The 23,952-nt window shown below is 37.6% G+C and overlaps 1 protein-coding gene across 3 annotated transcripts in view; it reads left to right on the top strand.

The window, feature by feature from the left end:
* Window positions 1-614: 614 nt before the first annotated feature.
* The window catches only part of LOC145673453 (uncharacterized), a 468,956-nt gene continuing 445,618 nt past the window's right edge, over window positions 615-23,952 (top strand). Inside the window, exon 1 of one of the 3 annotated variants that reach the window (XM_081743166.1) lies at window positions 615-1,435. In XM_081743166.1, coding sequence (XP_081599292.1) covers window positions 1,289-1,435 — 147 coding nt within the window. In that variant the 5' untranslated portion in view covers window positions 615-1,288. The remainder of the gene's footprint in view (window positions 1,436-23,952) is intronic. The other 2 variants (XM_081743167.1, XM_081743165.1) reach the window with 2 other exon arrangements.

Below are 23,952 nucleotides of genomic sequence, written 5' to 3'. Positions count from 1 at the left end.
TTTCATTTTCAGTTTTCTTGCCGAAAATGTGCTTTTAAAAAACTAAGTTTAGCCAGGGTTCATTCATGTACCAGAAACCATCGACATCGGAGCAACTGTCTAGAAGATGTAGCCCTCCAACACAGTTACATTATTTTTTATTTATATACTTAATTGTCTCCTTTATGGTAAATTTAAAATCAAAGTTTCTAGTCAGTGGCGTAGCAGCTGCCTCCGCAACCCCCGCAGTGCGGGGGGCCCCGAGGTATAGAGGGCCCCGAAATTTTGCGATGAATAAAGATTAAAGAAGTAGAACTTCAAATTTACTTCTATCGGATTTACAACTAGGGCCCCTTCTCTATACTTTGCGGGAGGGCCCGCAAAAGTGTGTTACGCCACTGTTTCTAGTCCTTCAGGTCTTCTTCAGTGTCAAGAGCCTGTCGCACACTTGTTTTTTTTTGACTCTATAGTTCAGTCGCGTTGTCTAGTGTTCTGTACTCGAGAATTTAATTTACTGTGCACAGGGAGAGTGGAAAGACCTTTTCAGTGAGAGTGAATTGACTTCGCAGTATTGTATTTAGTTGCGCTAGCAATTATAAGTATTTAATTCCGAGCAGACACTTCTATCTGATTTAAGCGCGCGCTTGCATGAGAAAAGTTAAAAAAAGAGATGCCGAAGAATTTCACATTTTCACGCCTTCCAAGTTCCTGATAAAAATCTTCTCTCTCTCTCTCTCGATGGCGGAAGACACAAATCGGTAGCAACCGGCATCTCATAACGAACTGCTCACACAGGCTGGCAACATCGTGCGCGCCTTCACATAACGCACCCAATACCACGTACAGCACATTCAGTCTTGTGCAAGACTGCAAGTTAGTCCGTCCCGAGGTAACATAGGGAACCAGTGGTCCAGTAGTGAAGACTGAGCGCTGTGATTCTGGCGATTAAACAACTGACGATCGAGTTTTCTTCTTTTTTTCTTCTCGCTACGAGCGGTCACGTACACAAAGCCACGTGCTTTTGCAGCAGTGCGCGGATTTCTTCGCAGAGAAAAATTGGACGTAAAAAGTGTTTGAACATTCCTTTTCGCATAAACTACCATGACAACTGTTGCTTATTATTATATGGCGATAAATGTGACATAATATATATTGGGAATGAAAACAATGTCAAGAAGATGCATTGTTGTGAATAACAATATAAGTTTATATCAATAATGCAGTGGACTTCTGTGTAGTGTTCATTATATTTTAGATTCTAGTGATTGTTGTGGATGTAAAATGTTCTGTGGTGTGTACTTTAACTAAAATGAAAATTTCCAGCTATTATTTGTGGTTACTTCTGCTATTTGTAGAAGAACATTCGACTGAATCAAATACAGTTTCAGAAGACGATGACGCTACATATTTATCATTCGTTCGCCAAGCACAGTGCCGTGCGCGTTGTTACGAGAAGGTAAGTGCCATTTTTAGTTTACTGTGATTGTGACACTTAAATATCAACATGTTATCTATTCTCTCAAGCACAAGAACCATATGAACATAGGACAATAAGACGGAAACCGACTAGGACTATTTCAGATACTATTTCGGCATTCGCGTGGTGGATCTAAGGAAAACCGGGGCGGCCGCGGGATATGACTAGGGTCGTGCACGACGGGAGACGGAGACGAAAATTTCATGACGAGATCGACCTACGAGATGAAATAGCTCTTCTAAATAGATCCACAGTTTTCGAGAGGAAAGAATATTTTTCACGCTGTGGGAGCTCTTGAGGGAAATCACACTAAAAATAAAAATGTTGTTGGTACAAGTTAAGAAAAGAAAACTCATTAAATATTCTAATTAAGGTACAAAACGATTAGGATATTAGGTAGGTTAACTTTTCTTCTGTTAGCGGAAACACAGTGGCTCAGTGATAGAGCGCTTATTTCTGGTGCGTGGGGTACCTGATTCGATTCCCAGACAAGTAAGATTCTGGTGGACAACATGATGTCCGTGGGTTTTCTCGGGGTTCTCCCGTTTCCTCCTATGTTCTCATTGCTCCAATTCTTCCATCATTCACTTTCCTTAATCATCGGTTTCCGTTAGTGTAACAGGCATGACCGTAGGACGTTAAACTGAAAGATTTCATTTTTCTTCCCTAAGTTTCTCTAGCGATAAAATTTTTAATTTTTTACTAGTATGTGACTTTCCCTCAACAACCACCACAACTTTCACACCTCTTCGGAGACGAGTGTTGTTTTATAGGCAAGCCTAAATCGAACCACGGACTTCCTGGTTGCGGAACCAGTTATCTGTTCATACAAAAAGTTCTAGCGGTAACACGTGGGTAGGTATCCCAGCGTCCAGGAGTTACATTATCTATCCCCTGTTCCGAAGAAATTTTTCGGGAAGTCAAAATGTTCCGTTTCCCTCCAAGATATTCGTTAATACCATTCGTGCAATATTGGAAAAACAAGTCATGGATACTCAATTAATAAAAATACGTGACTCTTTGTCATCCAACGAGATTGTACAGCGGGGGACACTTCTAAATGGTACACCTTAGCCGTAAATCTCCATATGGCTGTACCATTTAGAAGTGTCCCCCGCTGTACATTTGAACATATTTGCTATTTTATTGGTTTCCTATGCTGGAGAAGTTTCCGAAACTGAGATTACATTGAATGCACACGAATGGTTGAATTAGGATTCAGCAGCGACGCTATATGAGATGTGTACCCAGGTGGCGTTATTTAGGGAGGCAGGAGGGGGCAATTGCTCCCCCCCAAGAGTTTGAGGAACATCAAAGTCTTTTGTTGGTGGTGCTCTTTTCTCCCTCAAGCGAAGTCAGAAATGACGCCCCTGTGTGTACCTACAGATCCGAACCGCATGAGCTCCCACTGGAAATCAAACCCGAGTCACTCACGCGTACGCTAACCATATAGCCAGGAAGGACACGAGAAACATTTTATGCATTTTGGAAAATGGAGTAGCTTTCATGAAAGTCTGTCATACAACTGGGAAGTTAAAGATTGTGTTACTGAAGTAGCGGGAATTCTTCCAGAAGTTATATGAAGTCAATGATGATGGAAGGATTGATAGAATGAGAATGTGGAAGCAAACGAGAAACGTCACGGACATGATGTCCACCACAATCTTACTTGGCCGGGAATCGAACCAGGGACCCCACGCACCAGAGCTAAGCGCTCTACCATTGAGCCACTGTGCCCCGCTAATGAATAACTGTAAATTTTCATACGGTGTTTCGGTATTTTAGTTTAGAAATATGTGAGCACTAACTATGACTATACTGTAAATTTTCATAAAGTGTCCCGGTTTTAAGTGTAAATTTTCATAGGATGTCCTGAAATTTCGTCTGAACATCTGGGAACCCTAGACATTGGCAGTATATATATCGTAGAAGTCGTATTTTACGAAATTGTCCCTTTTTACAGTTATTTCTCCCAATGACCCGACAAAATTTTCGAAGTACGGAATTATCCCGTAACTTGTGGATTTGTGTTCAACGGCATCAGTCTTAAATTTAAAACATGTAATTGCCAAGAAACCGTTACCTATCGAAATGAAATGAAATAAAATTTTGAGTTTTACGTCCCACGGTTATGCCAGTTAGGCTAAAGGAGACGATGATGATGAGAGATGAATGAAATGGTGGAATGAAGAAAGTGGGAGGAAACGGGAGAACCCCTAGAAAACCCCCACACACGGTGTTTGTCCACCACAAAGTTCACTTGGCGGGGGCTGCGATCGAACCCGGGACCCCAAGTACCAGAGGTGAACGCTCTACCACTGAGCCACCGCGGCCCCCGTTACCTATCGAGATGAAAATGTCTTACCAATTAGCAATACTGTTATTAGATGTTATTACCAATTAGCAATTTTCCGATAATTGTGTCCCTAGTAGACACGTTAATAACTAAGCATGACGTACTTGATATGGCACTAATCTGCTGTGAATTAAAATTAGTTTCGTTCTTTCATGTACCTTCAAAATAACGAGGAGAATGTGTGTTCTCACAGAAAATTTCAAGGACTAAATATCCATTTACTGTAGCATCTAATTGTGATGGAAAAAATATCCCGCATTATTCAAATCAAAAGTATTCTGTTTTCTCTCTCTCTTTCGAAAATATATTATCCTTACTTTTAATTTGGTAGATAGTGAAGAAAATGGGATCAAAATAAATGTAAGAAAGAACGAAAGGGTTGGTATCAAATATAGAAGTAGGAGGGGAGAAAATATTAACAGGTGACTAGTTTTCGATACTTGGGTAGTATTATTAGTGATGATTTGAAATGTGAACGAGAAATGAAAGCAAGGATAGGAATGGCGAAAGAAGCCTTTAGTAGGAAGAAAATACTATTTTGTAGGATCTTGAATAAAGAGTTGAGAAAGAGATTCATAAAATACTTCGTGTGGAGTATTGTACTATATGAGTCAGAAACATGGACATTACGCAAAAATGATTGAAAATGACTAGAAGCTTACGAAGTGTGTGTGTGGAGAAGAATGGAGAGAATTAGTTTTCGAGCGGAAAACGTCGTCAGGGTGTTAGATATGGTGGGAGAGAATTTTAAGATACTATTAAGAAGAGGAAGAGAAACTGTTAGGACATTGGCTAAGAACGAACTGTACAGTCCGCAGCACAAAAGCTGCAACATGAGCATATAAGTTTATTGTGATACTGCGCCTAACAGCGCGGGGAATCAACATAACGCTGAGTGGCACGAATCACACCAGGAGAAACCACGGCGTCCTCAACTGCACACTTTTTTTTGGAGCAAAAGACTTCGTCGTTTCACAATCAACTTACATGCTCATGTTGCAGGTTTTTTTGCTGTGGACTGTACAATGAGGGACGTGCTAGAGGGTATGACGAAAGGAAAGAGAGGGTGGGGGCGAAAACTACATTTAATGGACGATATCAAAACAGAAAAATCATACGTTAAGACGAAGGAAAAGCGGAAGACCGTAGAGCAAGGAAGCTTCTCAGTTGCAGCAAGTGACCTGCCAAAATCAATGTGGAAGGAAATGAAAAACTCCGAGAAAATTCACAGATACATTATTATCCCCTACAAACTTACATGAAACCGGCACTGCGTGCACGAAAGGTGCGCGCGCGAACCATTAGAAAAGCCAAGAGTGCAAAAGTTACTGAGAAATGGTTTTGATATGGATTCAGCGTCTCACGAATAGACGCCATCTCCGTTCTTTACTCTGCTGAAAACGGATGCTAGAAAATTAAAAAAAAATAAAAATAAAAATAAAAAATCGACATTTCAGTTTCTCACCGAAACAGTTTCCACTTTTGTCCAATAGTTTGGCATTTTCACTCATTCTAAAGAAGTTAACGAAGAAGCATTTTCGCTCATTCTAATACTCATTTCTAAAGAAGTTAACGAAGAAACAGAAAGTGTTAGAAAACCGAATCTGTTTTAAAAACAAAACAGATTTTTGATAGAAAAAACGATCCGGTCTTCAAAAATCGAGACTTATTTTAAAATAGAAAAACCTGTTTTTGTGCCCACCACTGATATTGACCCATTCAAGCTGAATAAGATTGCCAACTGACCGGTATTTTTTGTCACTAAATTACACGTTTGAGGATTAAAAATACAATTATTCTTCATCTGTTTTGAGGATAGTGAGCGGGTGCCGTTGATTTAATTTTTCCGGAGTTGACAGCCCTCGAGCTGAAACGATAACGAATACTTAGGAAGAAACCGTTTTGTAAATGTTGATTTAGTTAACCGAGAATATGTTTAAACCTTGCTTCAATCCCTTCTAATGTATCCGAGAGTGGTAGTAGAAACCTTTTTGAACTTCAGATTTCGATACTGACATAGACATGGGCACCCGCAATAGGAGGCATTGCCGTCCCTGGATTCTCAGAAGAGGTTCAGTTTTTCGAAATGCGTGTGAAAACACATTACGAATGGGAAGTGAAATTGAAAGTCACTATCTTTGTGACTTAACCCTTAAACCACCCTACCGATCTCGGTCAAATTTTCAACATAGATGAGGTTCCGGTCTGGGATGCTTTTTGTGATTTCACTTTGATGGTGCAACTTACGGGAGGGGAAGATATTTAAAAATGATATAAAATGGTCGATATTTCGGGGTTGCTGAGATGAACAGTGACAATTCCAATGCCGTTTCAATCCAATTTCAGCTCCCATTACCTTTTATGATCTAAATGAAACATATTCTCCCCATGCGAAGAACGGACAACCTGCTAGTTGTATAATATTTCTGGTCTTTTGGCAGCCATTTTATAGCTCATCACGTATGAGAGAGAACGTCCTTCAGTGATCTCACTACTCAAGAAAGTGGGGAAAAGACCTGGGACCTTTACGTTAGGTACCACCTCGGCATTTGCGTGGTGTGATTGAGAAAAGCCCAGGAAAAACCTCGCTCAGGATGGCTAGCCTGAAAAGGCTATTACACCTTTCCGCTGCAAATTGAACTTGGAACCGTTTGCAACAAAAGTGAGAGCGTTAGCAGTTGCACTAGGCAGGGCTACTCGAATATGTATTAGATTTGCCTATTCACTCACTACAGTCTTTAATATATTTAATGTGGTTAATAAAATTGTGCAATTGTTTTACATTACTGTCATTATTATGTGCATCGAGGTGTGTATACTCGAAATTTCGCTTGTGTGTCGATCTTTTTTCCGTCTCCTTCCTTTGGAAGAAATCTTGCGTTTCTTATTACAGAACTGATACATTTTAGGAGATAACGAATTTTTTTCTTTTCTTTCTTTCTTTCTTTTCTTTTCTTTCTTTCTTTCTTTCTTTTTTTTTTTTTTTTTTTTTTTTAAGGTAGAGTGGATGTTCCAGGAGTAAATTCTATCTTTGCTCTGTACCATTAATGGACCCGAAAATATTAAGAATCTGCTATTTCTGGTTTTAACATTGCATTTCGCTAGAGTAATAATAGTGTTAAACTTGCATCCAGTTTTTAAAAATTGATTTCAACGTTTCAAAGGTATTGTGGATGCCATGTCTGCACAAATGAGCTGATAAATTTATCACTTTTTATTACAATATTAAATGCGTATAGTTTGAAATTTCACTGTAGTTTTACAATGAGAAACGAAACTTATTATTATATAAGGTGTTCCGGATATATCCTAACCAGTCGATCACAATTCTTATTGACCTGTTCGTAATAAATCACTTTTTACATGTGTTCAAGTTAAGACAAATACAGTTTTAAAAGTTTCAGAAGTTATGAAGAAGGTGAGTGCTAACGTTAAAGCGACGGCCTCCTAGGTACTCCTTTAAGTGCAGAAACAGGTGAAAATAATTGGAGCGAGGTCCGGGCTGTAGGAAGGGTGGTCGATGATGTTGCTGCCGTGCTGAGTCGGTCACTGCGCTCCTCGTTTATGGCGTTTTCTCTACCAGTCGCCACCATTCTGCGACATGCAGACGAGACATTAGTCTCCCGTAAACTTCTACAAACTGGTGGTGAATTTCAGCCGCGGTTACATGTTTCGCCCACAGAAATCGAATAACTGACCAGACTTCTTCGCGAGACTAGTTTTCCAAACAAGTCGCCATTTGTATTTACGTACAACTAGCGCCGTAGGTGGCGGGTGGCAGGAACTGCTCAGTTGAAAATTCCCTGCATTAAAATTACCGCGCACTCCTTATTACTCTATAACAGACGAAAATCCAATAATATCGGCCTTGTATCCTTAATTTCTTATTCTTCCTAGTATATTGTGACGATTTAATTGCAACTTAAACTGCATCGTTTCATTTTAATTACTTAAAATTGGATAGTGATCACAGTGAACATAAATGTGCTTTGCTATTTATTATTAAGACAGGAGCTGTAATCATATTTAGATTTGAGCATTAATATTTATGTAACCGCAAATTAAATTATTAGACAAACTAAAAAAAGTTATATATAAACAGTTATGGCTTTTAATTAAACACGGTTTTAACTTTGTAGTCTGAACTGAGACAAAAGACTTGGGAATAACAGATAGTGTGTACCTAGGTATAGATCCTGTCGATTCTCTTTCCCTTACAAATTCACCCTCAAAAGAAATGGACCATTAGTTTGACCGTTCAGGGTGCACTTTCAGAAAACACACATTTGTTAGTTTGGAACACCTCATATGGTATTCTTTCCAAAATTGTCATATATCGTATTATCATATTTCATTGAGGGGAGGGCGTGTAAAGGCTTTTCTATCGCCAATAGATGGCAGCACATTTTTCCTTTTTCGTGTATCCTGTACAGTGATGCCAACCCGTAGAGAAAATCTCAGTTTGTGGGAATTTTTGACATTAATTTCCTGAAAAGGGATAAAGGATATTTTCGTCACATTTGGCAACAATACTACGGGCTTTTTCATGTATACACTTAATCGAGAACAACAAAGATCTCTCAGACGGGAAATAGACTACTGTAATGAGTCCTCAATAAACTTTAAATCAATGTTAAATTTTGTTACCGGGAAATCAGCACTAGTGCAGAAGGTACCTTATGTGTCGTCTAATAAAAATTAGAGGTTGTTGTTTCTCTAAATTATTATAGTGAAAAAATGTTAAAATGATTAAGAAATGATAAGTGTAATATTCTAGCTAGAGTATTTTAATTAACAGACATAAATGGAACATACAAAATAACAAAGAGCAAGAAAGTTCTTTTAGGGAGGCATGTTAAAAGAGAACACATTCAAATTATCTTTATGCCTTTTAATGACTAGAACATTTATCCAATACATGACAAATTGCATTTGCTACTTAAAAACCTAGTGACGACGAGTAGTGATGAGCGCAAGAGTCTTGGTCTTGCAGTTTTTGCAAGAGTCTTGCATGCAAGACCAAGACCAAGACTCTTGCGCAAGAGTCTTGCACAAGTACCGGCATTACTTGATTTTTTTTTATAGAATGTAAAAAAGAAGGGGATGGATTTCTTAGCTTCAGTAAAAATACTGCTGGAGTGGATGTTCCCAGTAGTTTATGCAATCCGTGTGATTCGATCTGCCCCTCTAGAATATAGCTACAGTATGTCGTTTTCTGAATTGGTTGTTCGCGTTTTCTGTAGATATTGCTCGTTTTCAAGCCATACAGATGTCATCTTGCGCCATGTGAGCTTTTTGGGTAGACGAACACCGTGTGCGTGGATTTTCTCGGTGTTTTTCCGTTTCCTCGTACTTTCTTCATTCCACCATTTCAGTCATTTCTCATCATCACCGTCTCCCTTAACCTTGGTGCGTAATCATGGGACGTTAAACTAGATACTTAATTTCATTTTCAAACATGTTAGTGAAACTTACAAACTGAAGAGAAATGTAGTATTAAACATCGGTAATTCCGTACACCATACGTGTCAACTACATGGCTCAGAGACTCAAGCATCCGTTGGAAATTTTTAATGTGTGCTCATAAAATTAATATCGAAATAACATTTTCACGACATTGACAAAAACTTAGTGCATGTGACCGCAAGTTTGATTTCATGGGCGGGTGGTTATACGTTGAATAATTGTTTATCAATATAACTTTTAGCCTTCTTAGGTATACGGCACATCGAGGATTGAGCGGTATAACATTATACTACTACAATAAATCTATATTATAAAATTGAAAGTGACTATGTTTGTTACTCCTAATCTCTTGAACCACCCGACCAATCTCCATCATATTTTCAACATAGATGAGGTTTGGACCTGGGAATGTTTTCATTTCACTTTGACGGTAAAACTTAGGGGAAGTGAGAAGAAGTAGTTATAAAATAATAAATAAAACTTAATAACTCGAACCAACCGACCAATCTCAATCAAATTTTTAACATAGATTAGATTCAAGCCTGGAATGTTATTTGTCAGTTCACTTTGACGGAGCAACGTAGGAGTCGAGGAGGAAGGGGAGATTCACAAAAATCAACATAAATAAAAACAAAAGTTTGTGACTTAATAGCTCTTGAACCACCCAACCGTTCTCAATCAAATTTTTGACATGTATGAGGCTTGGGACTGGAGGGGAGGGGAGGAGGATATATATATAACTTAGTAACTCTTGAAACACCCGACCGATCTCGATCAAATTTTCACCGTAGATGGTAGATGAAGTTCAGGCCTGGAACGATTTTTATCATTTTACTTTGACGCTGCAACGCAGGGGAGAGGGAGGGTGGATATATATATATATATATATATATATATATATATATAATATAGACCTATATATATATGTAAACAAAAATATTTAAAAATAAGTTTCAACATAGATGAGTTTCGGACCTGAGATGGTTTCTGTCATATCACTTTGACGGTGCAGCTTAGGGGAGGGGAGAGATATTTAAAAATGATCGAAAGTGACTGATATTGAAGTGGAATCTATGGTTTTGGGGGTCGCTGAAATAAGCACTGACACTTCTGATGCTGTTTAAATCCAAATTCAGCCCCGTAGCTTGGCGGAGGGGAAGATACATAATAATGATCAAAAATGACCAAATATTAGTGTCGAATCCATAGTTTTCGGCGTGGCTAAGGTGAACAGTGATACTTCCGGTCTCGTTTAAATGCAAATTCAGCAGCGCAAATTGGGGAAGAAACAAGGTGTATAAAAATTATCGAAAATGACCATTATCAATGTCGAACTCATGGTTTTCGAGGTCATTGAGATGAACATTGACACTTCCGATGCCGTGCCTCGCAACATGGGAGAGGAGGAGATACATAAGTCTATTAAAAAGAATCGATATTAGTACCGAATCCATAGTTTACGGGGTCTCTGAGACAAACAGTGACACTTCTGATTCCGTTTAAATCCAAATTCAACATCGTAACTTGGGGCGAGGAGGGGAGAGAAATGTAAAAATCATCGAAAATAACCGATATCAGAGAGCGCTTTAGAAATAGTAAAAAAAAGTGACTGACTAACGAAATATGTTTTTTTTTACTTAACCCAACGAAGTGGCTTTGTGGTGGACAAACACCGTGTGCGTGGGTTTCCTCGGCGTTCTCCCGTTTCCTCCCACTTTCTTCATTACTCATAATCACCTTCTCCTTTAGCCTAACCGACATAAGCGTGGGACGTAAAACTCAAAGATTTCATTTCATTTCATTTCATTTTTTTACACATAACAAGGTTGATCACTTTCATTTTCAATACGTCACTTGTTTATCTTTCTATATTCCTGTCTGTTTTAATTTTTCATACCCAAGATTTCTGGCTATGAATTACACACACACACACACACACACACATATATATATATATATATATATATATATATATATATATATATATATATATATATATATATATATATATATATATATATTTAAATGTTACAAATAATTGGTCTGAAATTCTTACTAAACATAACACAGTTCTATTAACCATAACTTTTAACACAAGGTCCATAAGAAACTTGAATAATGCTCTGGCAGAAACAAAGCCGATATTTCTGGAGTTTCTTCTATTATAGAGGAATGCGGGGTGTGAGATAATTTTAATGAATGGAGTTGGCAACTTTGCAGTTTTTCACCCGCCACTTACGGCCTAGTTGTAGGTAAACACAAATAGCAACTCGTCTGGAAAACTGGTCCCGCGAAGTCTGCTCAGTTATTCGATTTCTGTGAGCGTAGCATGTAATGACTGAAATTCACCGGCAGCTGGTACAGGTTTACGGAGAAACTGTCTCGTCAGCATATTATAGAATGGTGTCGAAAATTTGCCGCTGGTAGAGAAAATGTCACCGACAAGGAGTGCAGTGCCCGACCCAGCACGGTATGAACAGATTTCAACACCCTCCCTACAGCCCGGACTTCGCTCCAATTATTTTCACCTGTTCTCGCACTTAAAGGAGCACCTAGAAGGCCGTCGCTTCGCTTCAGACGAGGAGGTGAAACCAGGCCGGTAGCCAGCCCAAAAATGTAGAGGGGGCCCGGTAGAAGTTTGAGGGGGGGCGACCCAACCATATTATAGTTCATCACCATATTATAGTTCATTTGTAAACCTACCGTGAAAATTTTAGGGGGCCAGTGAAAATGTAGGGGGGGGCACCCTAGCCCCCCTGTGGATATGGGCCACGGTGATACACTTGGTGACAACGTGGCTGAATACGCAAGGACACGATTTTTACCATGAGGGAATCAGCAAACTGATCTCAAGATGCGACAAGTGTATATGGATATTACATCGAAAAATTATATATACTATCTGTTGTCTGTATGAAATAATATATACACGTTCCAGTGCAGGCTTATAACCTTACTTTCTGATCACTCCTCGTAATTATTTGTACACTTTCTAATTATTTTGTTCTGTTCGTTTTAGAGTACTCTTAATATTACTCTTCTCCAACAATAAAAATCTCTCGACAATTACAGAAAGTAGGTACTAGTGCACGGATTATTGTGTGATTACAGAAGCAGTTTATTTTCGACAAATTATCAATACAGTGAAACCTGTCTATGTTGGCCACCATCGGTTCCATCGAAAAGTGGCCAACTTAGACAGGTGGCCAACTTACAGAAAATAAGTGTGATTTGTGTATTTTTAGAATAGGATTTCTAGTATTACTCGATTGTAAAATTTTAATAAGCAGTGGCACGACAGCTACTTATAAATAATGTATATAGAGTATCTAATCATAAAATATACAGTACTAGAAAATATTACTATAGTATGCAAGAGCGCAATTTCTCTGTAAATTTGGGAGGGAGAGCATTCAGATGCAAAAGGTATATATATATATGAAGATTTAGAGACAAATTGCACTCAAATTATACCAAATATTGTATACTCATAAATAAAATAGGGGCCACATTAGCTTTGGGGGCCCGGGCCCCCTCGGTCCCCCCAGGATCGGCGCTCTTGATAGTATGTTTAATATATATGCATACCTTTCTCTTCCTGAAAACTAGTCTGGTACATTGGATTATTCGGATTGAAAACACAATAACACAACCAACCATGAAATAGAAGTGTATGTACGCAGTTTATTGAAATTGATATTATAGCACACTGAGTTATTCAGATTGAAAACAAGAAAAGCTAAGTTATAAATTGAGAAATTCATATGCAATTTATATGACTTCTTTTCAGTTGTTACTGAATGGTGGTTCATTCTAGACATATTTGCTTTATTATTTTTGGCAGATATGCACATTCTAATATTGTAGTTAACTACCTCTTGTTAATGAGCTAGAAGTGTTTCCCTCGGAGCAGATGATGTTTTGAGAAAATCTTGAGGGAATTCATATCTCAAAACCATCGCTACCTTTTGACATGCAGTCAGGTGCCAATAAATGACAATTGAGCTTTAACCTTGAGAATTTTCCGGAATTACTAAAGCTTCCCACTGATGAAAGGAGCCGATATAGCTAATGGTTTTGCCAAAACAGACAGGATAAACAAATACGTACAACCATTTCCTGAATTCCTGTACGTGCTTTTTCATATTCACACCTTCCTTCACCACCCTTTTATGAGGGTAGTTTTCTGACCATTGACCTCCAAGAACAAATACAGAACATCTGCCTCTCATATGGGAATTGGAAAGAGTTAAGAAAAATAACAAAACTGTATTTTTCGTGGCCAAGATACGCAGGTAAAGTTACCATTATCATCATAGGGTAAGCATTGCTTCAGTGTGGCCAACTTCCAAGATAGACAGGTGGCCAACTTACAGAGTAGTAAGTAACGAATGTCTTATGGGAAAATGCAGGTTCAAGACTAACCAGGCCAAGATAAGCAGGCGGCCAATTTAGAGAGGTGGCCAAGTTCACAGTTTTCACTGTATTTATGTCTTCAGTTTGACTGAGTTGTTGCGAATATTGTCGCTTCCAACAAAATACATGGAAAAGATAGGGAAAATATGCTGCCATCTGTTGGCAAATAACGTGGCTTTAAACTCCTCTTAAATCATCTATTTATTAGTACAACTTTTTATTTCATACGAAAAAAGTAATTCTTACTGCAATGTAAATTGTAACTGGTGAACAGACATGCATACAAGGCGTGATCAAAATGTACGGGAAATCTAGTTGCACAGTGCCATCTATCGATGTTGTAACCATTTCAACTACTATACCCGGTAGCCTAAATCTTTGGTACAGTCAGTGTCGAGTGTGAACGAGTTGTGACATGTTAGTTGGATTCCAGTGGCAGAAGAGTGAGGACGTGTTAAGAGTGTCTTTCGCGCGTCAATACTAAGTTTTGTCCTAAGCTCCAAAAAAATGCCAAGGAAGCTCATGAAATGCCAAAATCAGTGTATGGTGATGAAGCGGTGGCATTGAAGACTGTTTACAAGTGGTGTGTGATTCAAAAGCCTCAAGGAGTCGGTTGAAAACGAGCAAAAATCAAGACGTCCTTCAGCGTCAACAACAGATGAAAATCTGCAACAAGTGGCTCAAATAATTTGTTCGAACCAGGAGCGGATCCAGAACGGATTTCTGGGGGGGGGGGGGTTGTAATACTGCTACTTTTAAGAGCTCCAAACTGGGATGAGTTTTATTTAAATATAAAATAAGAAATTTTCCTCTTCTAGGGGGGGGGGTCGCCCTCCCTTGGATCCGCCCCTGGTTCGAACAGGCAAATGACTTTTCGAGAGCTTTCCAAAGAACTAAACATCTCGTATGGGTCCGTGGAAAGCATTTTGACCGTCGATTAAATGGGCAAATGGCTTTCTTCTTCACCACGAAAACTTACCGTGCCACACCTGGCTTTTGAACCACGAGTTTTTGCCTGAAAAAATATTCCTGTCTGTCCGCATTCGCTGTGCTCTCCAGATATAGCACCATGCGACTTCTGACTCTTCCTAAAAATTAAACCCGTGGTTATAGGAAATGTCTTTACACCATTTCTGACATTGAGAGAAGCAGAGCAGCTGAACATCCTCCGAAAAGAAGCCTTCCAGAAATGCTTCCAGTCATTGATTCAGCGTCGGGATAAGTGCATTACTAGCCAAGGATAGTACTTCGAAGGAGGTTAAATCAAATTCCAGTAAGCATATTACTTTGTTTCTAATAAACTTATTCACCGTAGTTTTGATCATGCCTCGTATTTTGCTAATCCATATTTTAAAATTAAGGCGCAGGATTTATATTTTAGGATATCTTCAGCCCCCCGAAACAGTACCTTGAATACGCACCTGATCGGGCAGTTTCTTCTAATTTTCTAATTTGCACTTTAAAAAAATAATATCCTTGATGTTATGGTACGTTACCGTCGACAATAACATCAGTTAATTCATCTTAAAAAGGTCGGTAGCATCACTATAATGTCTATGTAATGCATCATAATTGCATCACCCACGTTGCGTCTGGTGAAAATAATTGCACAATGAACTTCCCAGTAGATCCGTAACAATAGCTAACACACGAGAACATGAAATTTGATCGTAATAATTATGGTGATTAAAGTAGCATTTACTAAACGAATTTCCCACATGTATAATTTGGATTACTTTTTTGCGTTTACTATGCGCAGAAGACTGCAAAGTAATTTACTCCGTCTTTGTCTAGATCATTCCACCCACTTTGGTGCGGAAATATAATCCACCTGCTTTGCTTTACCTAGTATTTAATCATCAAACTACTCGCTGATACATATATCTATGTGGTTTATGAATTATCATTGCAAAGCAAAGCCTAACAGGAACACTAGAACAGCAGGAACACACCTACAAATTGTAGTTGGGAGGGGTCCAGTATTATACGAGCCACAATGTCTATGTAGCATTGAACGGGAATTATCCGAAAGACAATAAGTAATTGTAAAATCCTTCCACCTATATTTTCAGAGAAAAAATGATAGAACTAGATTGTTTTTATAAAGGAAAGAGTACAAATGAAGCATAAAATCAAATTTTCATGCTACATCGATCATTGCCGTGGTAGTTTTATATAGGGGTAAAATAGAGGAAACGCGGAGGAACGTCGTATCCCCATTTCCAAAATATCTATGGCGTCCTCCCGCTTCCTAAAAAATTACAATGCGTAAAGATATGCATGGGGGACGGCGTGAGGTTATGCGTCCCCCTACCTTTTCAGATCCAGTTTTACCCCTGGTTTTATTGAGAAAGTGTACAAATGTATGTTAAGTAGGATTACCAACTTTGAAAAATGAAATTACTGGCACCCGCTCATAATTCTCAAAATACATGAAGAATGGTTGTATTTTAAACCTTGAAATACATAGCTAAGCCTGACCAAAATACCGATCTGCAGGCTAGATATTCAGTACCTGCCAGTTGGCAACTGTAAAGTTAAGAAGTTTGGGGGGTTGTCCGGACCCGGTGGACTCGACCCTGTGAGTGCCCTGCTGCTAGCGGATTCAGAAGTGTCGTTTGGAGAAGGCGGATCGCCTTCCGGACGATTAACATAGGCTTCAAATACGGAGTTTTACATCAAATCAGAAAAATATGCTGGAATGTTTTATACATAAATCTATAAAAGGTAGCCTTAGGGGGTGAAGTTGCCCCCAGTGCCCCTCCCGTGGATCTGCCAGTGAACAATAAACTGCAGTTGATTGAAAGGGAAGCTAGATTTCCTTGGAATTCTTCAATATTGTTAATGTTAATTTAAAGAAATGTCCAATGATGAGACAGATACAAATAGATAATCTCATTAAACAGAACAAAATGGGTGTGTAAAATCTCATGCACCGTTTTCAAGAAAATTGATAAAAACAAATCATTTTGCATACCTAAAAAAATTTTGGTGTTGCATAATAATAACAACCACGTTATCTATTGGATTATACTAATACTAAAGTATACCCTCATCCAGGCGCACACCCAGAATTTTTTGTTAGAAGGGGACCAAGCTTTGGAAGAGTCCAAGACTACAAGATCGAATGGGCATTATTGTGCACCCGAAAAGACGATATGTAATTTTAAAATACTTTCATCTATATTTTCAGAAAACAGTGATGGAACTAGATTGTTTTTATTAACAGAAAGAGTACAAATGAAGTGTAAGATCAAATTTTCATGCTACATCAATCATTTTCCTGTTAAACAAATATAGTTTTATAAAGAAAGTGTACAAATGTATATTGAGTTAGGAAGATTTTTTGGGGGGTCCGGACCCAGTGAACGCCCTGGATGCGCCCCTAATAGGTAGTTATGTTATTGTGTTGAAACAGACTATTTATTATGTAAAACAAATACACTATTAACTAGCAGATTGTTTTTTTTATGTTTGTCTATAAAACGCATGTTTCTAACATTGAAGCCATGTTCCTAACAGTAATGCACAGCTTAGCACAGACTTTTCGCCCTGAAAATCTAAGATTATGGCAAAAGAATCTTCAAACTAGGGATGGCCAAAATTTTCAAGAATCTGGTATTTTCCGGAATGGAAATTTCACTTTCCGAATTTACGAAAAATTCCGATGTCGGAAAAATTTCGGAATTCGGAAAAAGGAATCTAGACAATTCCGGAATTCAGAAAAATCCGGAATTCGGAAAAATCCGGAATTTTTCCAAAAACTGAATTTTCTAAATTCCGGAATTTTTCCGAATTCCGGAATTTCTACTATTTTACTTTCCGGATTCCGGATATTGAAAATTCCAGAATTGGCCATCTGTGCTTCAAACCAAAATGCGGAAACAAACCGTGCACGGCAACAATGAACATTCTCAATGGTTTCATTAGCTTAAAGCTTACATGCTATTTTCCATTAGAATTTTTAGTCAGCAGTGATGATTTCAGATTTCCCTCGGGGAGACGGCTTCTAAATGCATAGGGGCATAGGCGCCAACTTTTAAATCCCAAAATGCATTATGATGCCAATTGAAATCATAGTGAATCAATAACAGTAACAATAATAATGATATCCTTAAAATGTGTACATTAGCGAATAGCGCACGCCGATGCCATGTGGCACCAATAGAGTTAAGCTTTGTACCACACAGTTTTCATCTAGTGGTTTTAACAGAGAGCGTCAGAGACCATATAGAAAGCACAAAACGTGCACGTTTGTTACTTCTAAATTTTCACATTTTTTTTTTTTTTGTTCTCTTAACATTAAAAAAAAGAATCATTGTTTCACAATCTTCCGTATCACATAGTTTCTGCTAATATTGACACTAACTAAACTCTGTTTATGTTTTGTTTTCATTAGTGTAATACAACCATGACATCTATCCTGTAACTTGATACCCCAGAAGTAAAAACATAAAAAAATCATATTATTGGATATTATTTACATTTATCTACGTAATGCATAAAGAAAGAAGAAAAATAATTTCAACACGACCAAAATTAATTCGTGCAATAAAGGGTTAAATTTCTCAACTGGTGCTCCGGTTTCGGCACTAACGTTCCATATTATTTTTATTACCTTTTTTTTACTAGATTCAATAGACCAGTGCTTCCTAATTCTTCCTGAGAGGCGGAAAGGACTATCAACACCTGCTGAAATAAAATGAACCGTGAAATTATTTTTAAATTGCAAAGGCTAAAAATATATACATTTTGTTTTAGCATGATTTCCTAAACTTCGTATTGAACAAGTAAACATTAAAATTTTGTTTGTGAATTTCAAACGTGCTTAGCAATGTTGGCCAAAGTAGAGAGACAGCAAAGTATTAAAATAATAAAAATAATAATTACAGTTAAACATTTAGAACATTTTAGGATAATTTGAGTGAATTCAACTGTCTTGTAACTTGTGTAAATGCATTTTACATTTTGAAAAACATAAAATGACATCAAAGTTCTTTAAAAAAAAATAATTACGCAAAATTACACTCACTTGTGAATACAAATTATTATTATTATCGTTGTAAAGTTATATTGCTCGATCCTCGATATGCCATAAACCTGAAGTCTAAAATAGGTATTGCATCCCTATTTGAAATTGAACCGCGTGTTACATGCAGTATATTAATAGCATTTTTTAAAAATTTATTTATTCACAGCGTGAAAATGTAATTTCGAAGTTAACAACGCAGAAATTCAATGGGTGCTCAGCACCAGTAAAAACCTCTAATGGGTGCTTGAGTCCCGGAGCACCTATGTAGTCTGCGCCTATGCATAGGGCAGCGTTTCCCAACCTTTTCCAACTTGCGGCACGCTACGGGTGTTACTTGGATTCTCGCGGCACACTTATAGATACATATTATTATTATTTGTAAATATAAAAAAAAAAAACAGTGGTATTTTTTCTGTGATTGTTGATCTCCTTCTCACTGAGAAGAAAGCTCGATCACTGGTTTCCTTCCGTGGTAAATCATTATGGTTATTTTTATTCTAATTTAAAAATAGAAAACAATTGGAATGTAATATTGGACTCAGATTTTCAAAAATACGCTTTCTTTTTAAAAACCATATCCAACCTTTTACTAAGAAGGAAGATCACTAAATAACGAACGAACAAACACATCTCTTTTACTTTTGAAACACAAATGTAGGTAATTTGTTGAAGGGATTGAATGATATTTTAAATTTTCAAGTTGTTACGAAATAGTCTGCAACAATAAAGAAGCAATAATAGTCATAACAATGATAACAAAAAAATTTTTTTTTTCAACATTAGAAATGTACAGAACAGTAACCCGGTATGAAACTTAAAATTGTAGATTTATAGTAGAGGTTCATAGTAATGTGAAATACAAATATACATTTTCCTCTAAGTTTTGCAATTTCATTGCTATAAAATTAATAATTTTGTTTCGAGTCCTCGCGGCATACCAGAGACCCATTCACGGCACACCGGTTGGGAAACGCTGGCATAGGGGATAAAAGCAGTACTGCGAAAATACTGGTAACCTACGACAGACGTATGTCTTAGGGCGAATTTTCCCCAGGGCCATCCATGAAATCAACACTGTGGTCAGTTATTCTAAGTGATAATTCAGTGAAGTGATTGTCTGAGTATGTTATCATACAAAAATATATAAACATCCGTTGCACACTTTTTGTGTATTGCTGTCAGAAACTCCTAATTTCTTCAATTCTATTCATACAGAGAAGGACAAACGATCATGGTTCCAAGTGAAGTTATGGAGTATTAAGGCAAAACTTTTCACGCCATGAGTAATGATTGAAAAATAAAATGAAATATTTCAGTGTAACGTCCCACGATTATGTCTGTTAGGTTAAGGGAGAGGAATGATTAAGGCAAGTGAATGATAATGGAAAAATGGTGGAATTAGAATGTGGAAGGAAACGAGAGTATCCCTAGAAAGCCCACAGACACGATGTTGTCCATCACTTACTTACTTGGGCAGGGATCGAACCAGGGACTCCACACACCAGAGGTAAGGTTCTACCACTGAGCCTACGTGCCCCCCCCCCCCCCCGCTGACTAATGATTGAGTATGTAAATGTGAATACAGCATTGTTTAAGACTATCGAGTTTTTATGATATATCCTGCTGCATCTGTTGCCTTTACCACTGACTTTAATGAACCCGGCATAAACGTGGAATATACTAGATTTAATTTAATTTATAAGTATTGGTAATTAACACGTCTGGCCGATCACAGGACCATATTATCGATGGCTTCATAAGCAGAAGCATGAGCGCATTTCCTCCTCCGACACATCTATATAATAATTACTTGTGAAGCAATAGTAACACCGTTCAGAGCAGAGTTTCTCCCAGTGGCAGCTACACCGGAGAGCAGGAAACGTGACCGACTCCCAAAGGGCACCCTAAGCCCGGTTGATTTTGCAATACATAGACTCACTATTCTCCTACACAGGGCTTTAAAAAAAAAGTCCTGGACAGCAGGTCGCTATGGCAACTGAAAATATAAATCTGGCGCCTAGGTAATTTAAGCCAAAACGTGTAGGATTATGTATCAAATTGGTTTTGTATTATTGTGTCGCCGGTTTTCTGAACTGTCGCCTAAGTCAGAAGGGCATTTTTCGTGCGCTTTCCATATATACACAAGGGTTTGATGGCAAGCCTTACTACTAGATATCTTTCTCCAAGATATTGTTTTTGTGTGCTGATAAGAAACCCAACACCGCTTGTCTTGCCAGATTCTGACTCTCTCTAATAGAATAGGTGGACGTACTTCACCTCGATTAGTTTATCTTTTCTTTTTATTTCGCTTAATCCAATGATGTCCCAGTTGATCTTTCATAACCCTCTTGCTTCTGATAATAGAAATTTCGCATTATACGTAGCAATAACCAGTTTTAAATAGCAACGTAGTCTGTAACTAATTATTTTTAGAACTCTTTTTCGATATGTGGTTCTGAGCTTGCCTTGTCCAATAGAATTCGATTTTTAGAAAATGAGAATCTTACTGAAAGAAGATTCTGTCATGGTTGGTGAAAGAATTTTCTAGGAATTTGAAAAAGTCAGTGTGCTGGCTAAGCTTGTTATGATGGCACTGTCTTGTCTGACCTCCTGTCACTGGTTAAACATTAAGTTTCGCCGTAATGGCAAATTCTAGTCTACAGAACTAGAAGATACGGGTGAGGTATTTGATGGTAGATCCGGGTCGGTTTTAGACCTATATATCTTCAACTGATTCTTAGCATCTTCTTGTCCGCTACTAAACACACTTTGTAGGCTCTCACAATACGTCATTCAGTAGGAGTACAAGAAACTAAAACCTAAGAAATTAGAGTTGAATAACAGTAAATAATTGCCTAAATATTATAATGGAGACTTCAACTCTAGAATAGGGCAAAAAAGAAACAAACGAAAAATTGAAATGTCAGGTGTCGAACGAAATAAACGTACAAAAACCTGTAGGATTCGCAGAAACAGAAGTTTTACGATGTGAATTCTCTCTAGGAAAAGTCCCACAAAAAATTGAATGACACCCAAGTCGACGGACAAGCAAGACGGACGACATCATGTCAAACAGAACATATATGGTTGGAGATTGAAATATTCTGAACAGGTTCATCGCAGGAATACGATTGAATAGTTTGGTGTAAAATTCACACTTGAGAATCAGAAAACTTGTCGAGTGACAAGAATGTAAGGCAAATTCAAGAGAAATGTAACGCGTTTCAACTAAGACTGAACAGCTTTTGGTACACTAGAAGAGAACATGAACACCAGAAACTAACAGAAATCACATGGAACAGTTGTGATACATACAGTTACGAATGTAGGAAGTAGTACGATAATAATAATAATAATAATAATAATAATAATAATAATAATAATAATAATATAACCAAATCAGATGATGAAGGGTAACAGTAAGAATGCGATATCTAAAATAGAATATGTGCTAAGCACAAGAAAGTTTGTAATCTCCTAAGAAAATAATGAATACAACATGGACATTAAAGAAGGAAATGCAGAGCTGAAAATAGATGACACAAACATTAAAAGCTACAAAGAAATAACTACTGAAGATGATTACCTATTCAGCAACAAATTATGTTTAAACGAACCAGAAATGAAAGAAAGCGAAAAGAAAAAAAAAAAACGGATACTCCAATGGCGCAAAACGAAATTGACATAAGGAACATGAAACGAGGAAAGGTATCAGGAGATAAAGCTATTAGACATAGCTAAGTAAACTGATAAAGAACCAAATACAATCTTAGCAAAACTTTGTACAAAATGACTAGGCCTACTAGGGTTTTCTAAAATGAAGAACTGTCATGATCATATGCTGCATAAAAAAAGACATGAATTATACCTACAGACTTACAAACCTATAAACTTTCTTCCTGAGATTTACAAAATGTTTCTTGTTTCTTTCTTTGTTTCGAAGGTTGACATTTCCATTAGATAAATATCACCCCACTAAGAAACCGTGCATTTAGAAGTATTACAAAACAGTAGATCATATTCAAGTGATGAAAAAAGTGATAGAATGTTCAAACAATAATGAATTAGTCTTGTGTGCTGCGTTCATTAAGTATGAAAAAGTTTTAGATTCTGTGAAGACCATGAACGCCCGAAGGGGAGGGGAGGCTGGGGCCCGAGCCCCCCCGGCTCACGAAAATATATTATATTTCTTAAGATTTTCTTAATAAAAAATACCAAACGTAATATAGCAACCAGGAATTTGAGGCCTCCCTTGAAAAGTTTCTTCGGTCGCCCATGGTGAATACCTCGGCGATTATTCACAATGTTAAGGCAAGTGATGTCGAAGCAGCTTATGTGGAAGTTATAGATAATGTCTCTAAATAATCTTCTGCAAATATTCCAATGTTTGGCTCTAGAAATACTATAAAGGATAGAAAGAAGGATACTTCAGGATGATACTATTTGTACCAAGCTCTTTCACAAACTTCAGTATGTTTCTCGATCTCTGAAGTAAGTGTATGAAGGGATAGATATAAAGAGAAACATCTGACCCACCTCCATTCCACTGATTACATTGTTCTCTTTGCAAACAACAGAGATATGCAAGATACAGTATTTTGAAGAGCAAGGAAGTTGTGTTGAAAATAGGTATGGGAAAAACGAAAGTGATGGTCAACAAAACAACTTCGCAAGCGAATTAAGAATTGAAGTTGAAAATGCTGCAACAGAAGCTGATAACGTAAATATATCGTAGACAGATGTTAAATTAAAGAAGACATAGGGTAAAATCGTGTCGGGTAAACTTAAAGAAGAAATTAACAGACATAGGCTGGAGACGCTCCGAAGGAACAACTTCGTATTGAAAATCAAACACCAGTGGAGCTAAAGCATAAAAGTCTCAATAAATGTATGCTGCCTGTTTTGGCATATGAATTAGAGACATGAATGCTAACAAAATTAGGCATTCACCGTCTTCAGACCACAAAACAAAGAATGGAAAGATGTATGCTAGAAATAATCCACAAAGGTAAGAAAATAATCAAATTGACCAGACAGTGATAGGAATGACGAATATGAACATGAAAATAATTGCATTGAGGTGGCAATGAGTCGGACATCTTCCAAGAAGAAATTATGATCGATGGAGAAAATCAGTTCTTGAACTGGATATCAAGGAAGGAGAAACTAGAAAGCATCTTCGTATAAAATGGAATGACGAAATGAAGAAATACTGCAAAGTAACAT

This window comes from Thermobia domestica, chromosome 16 (assembly GCF_964235325.1).
Source record: "Thermobia domestica chromosome 16, izTheDome1.hap1.1, whole genome shotgun sequence".
In the NCBI taxonomy this organism is placed as follows: domain Eukaryota; kingdom Metazoa; phylum Arthropoda; class Insecta; order Zygentoma; family Lepismatidae; genus Thermobia; species Thermobia domestica.
The sequence above is the reverse complement of the archived record's forward strand: the minus strand, read 5'-3'. Positions and strand labels throughout refer to the sequence as shown.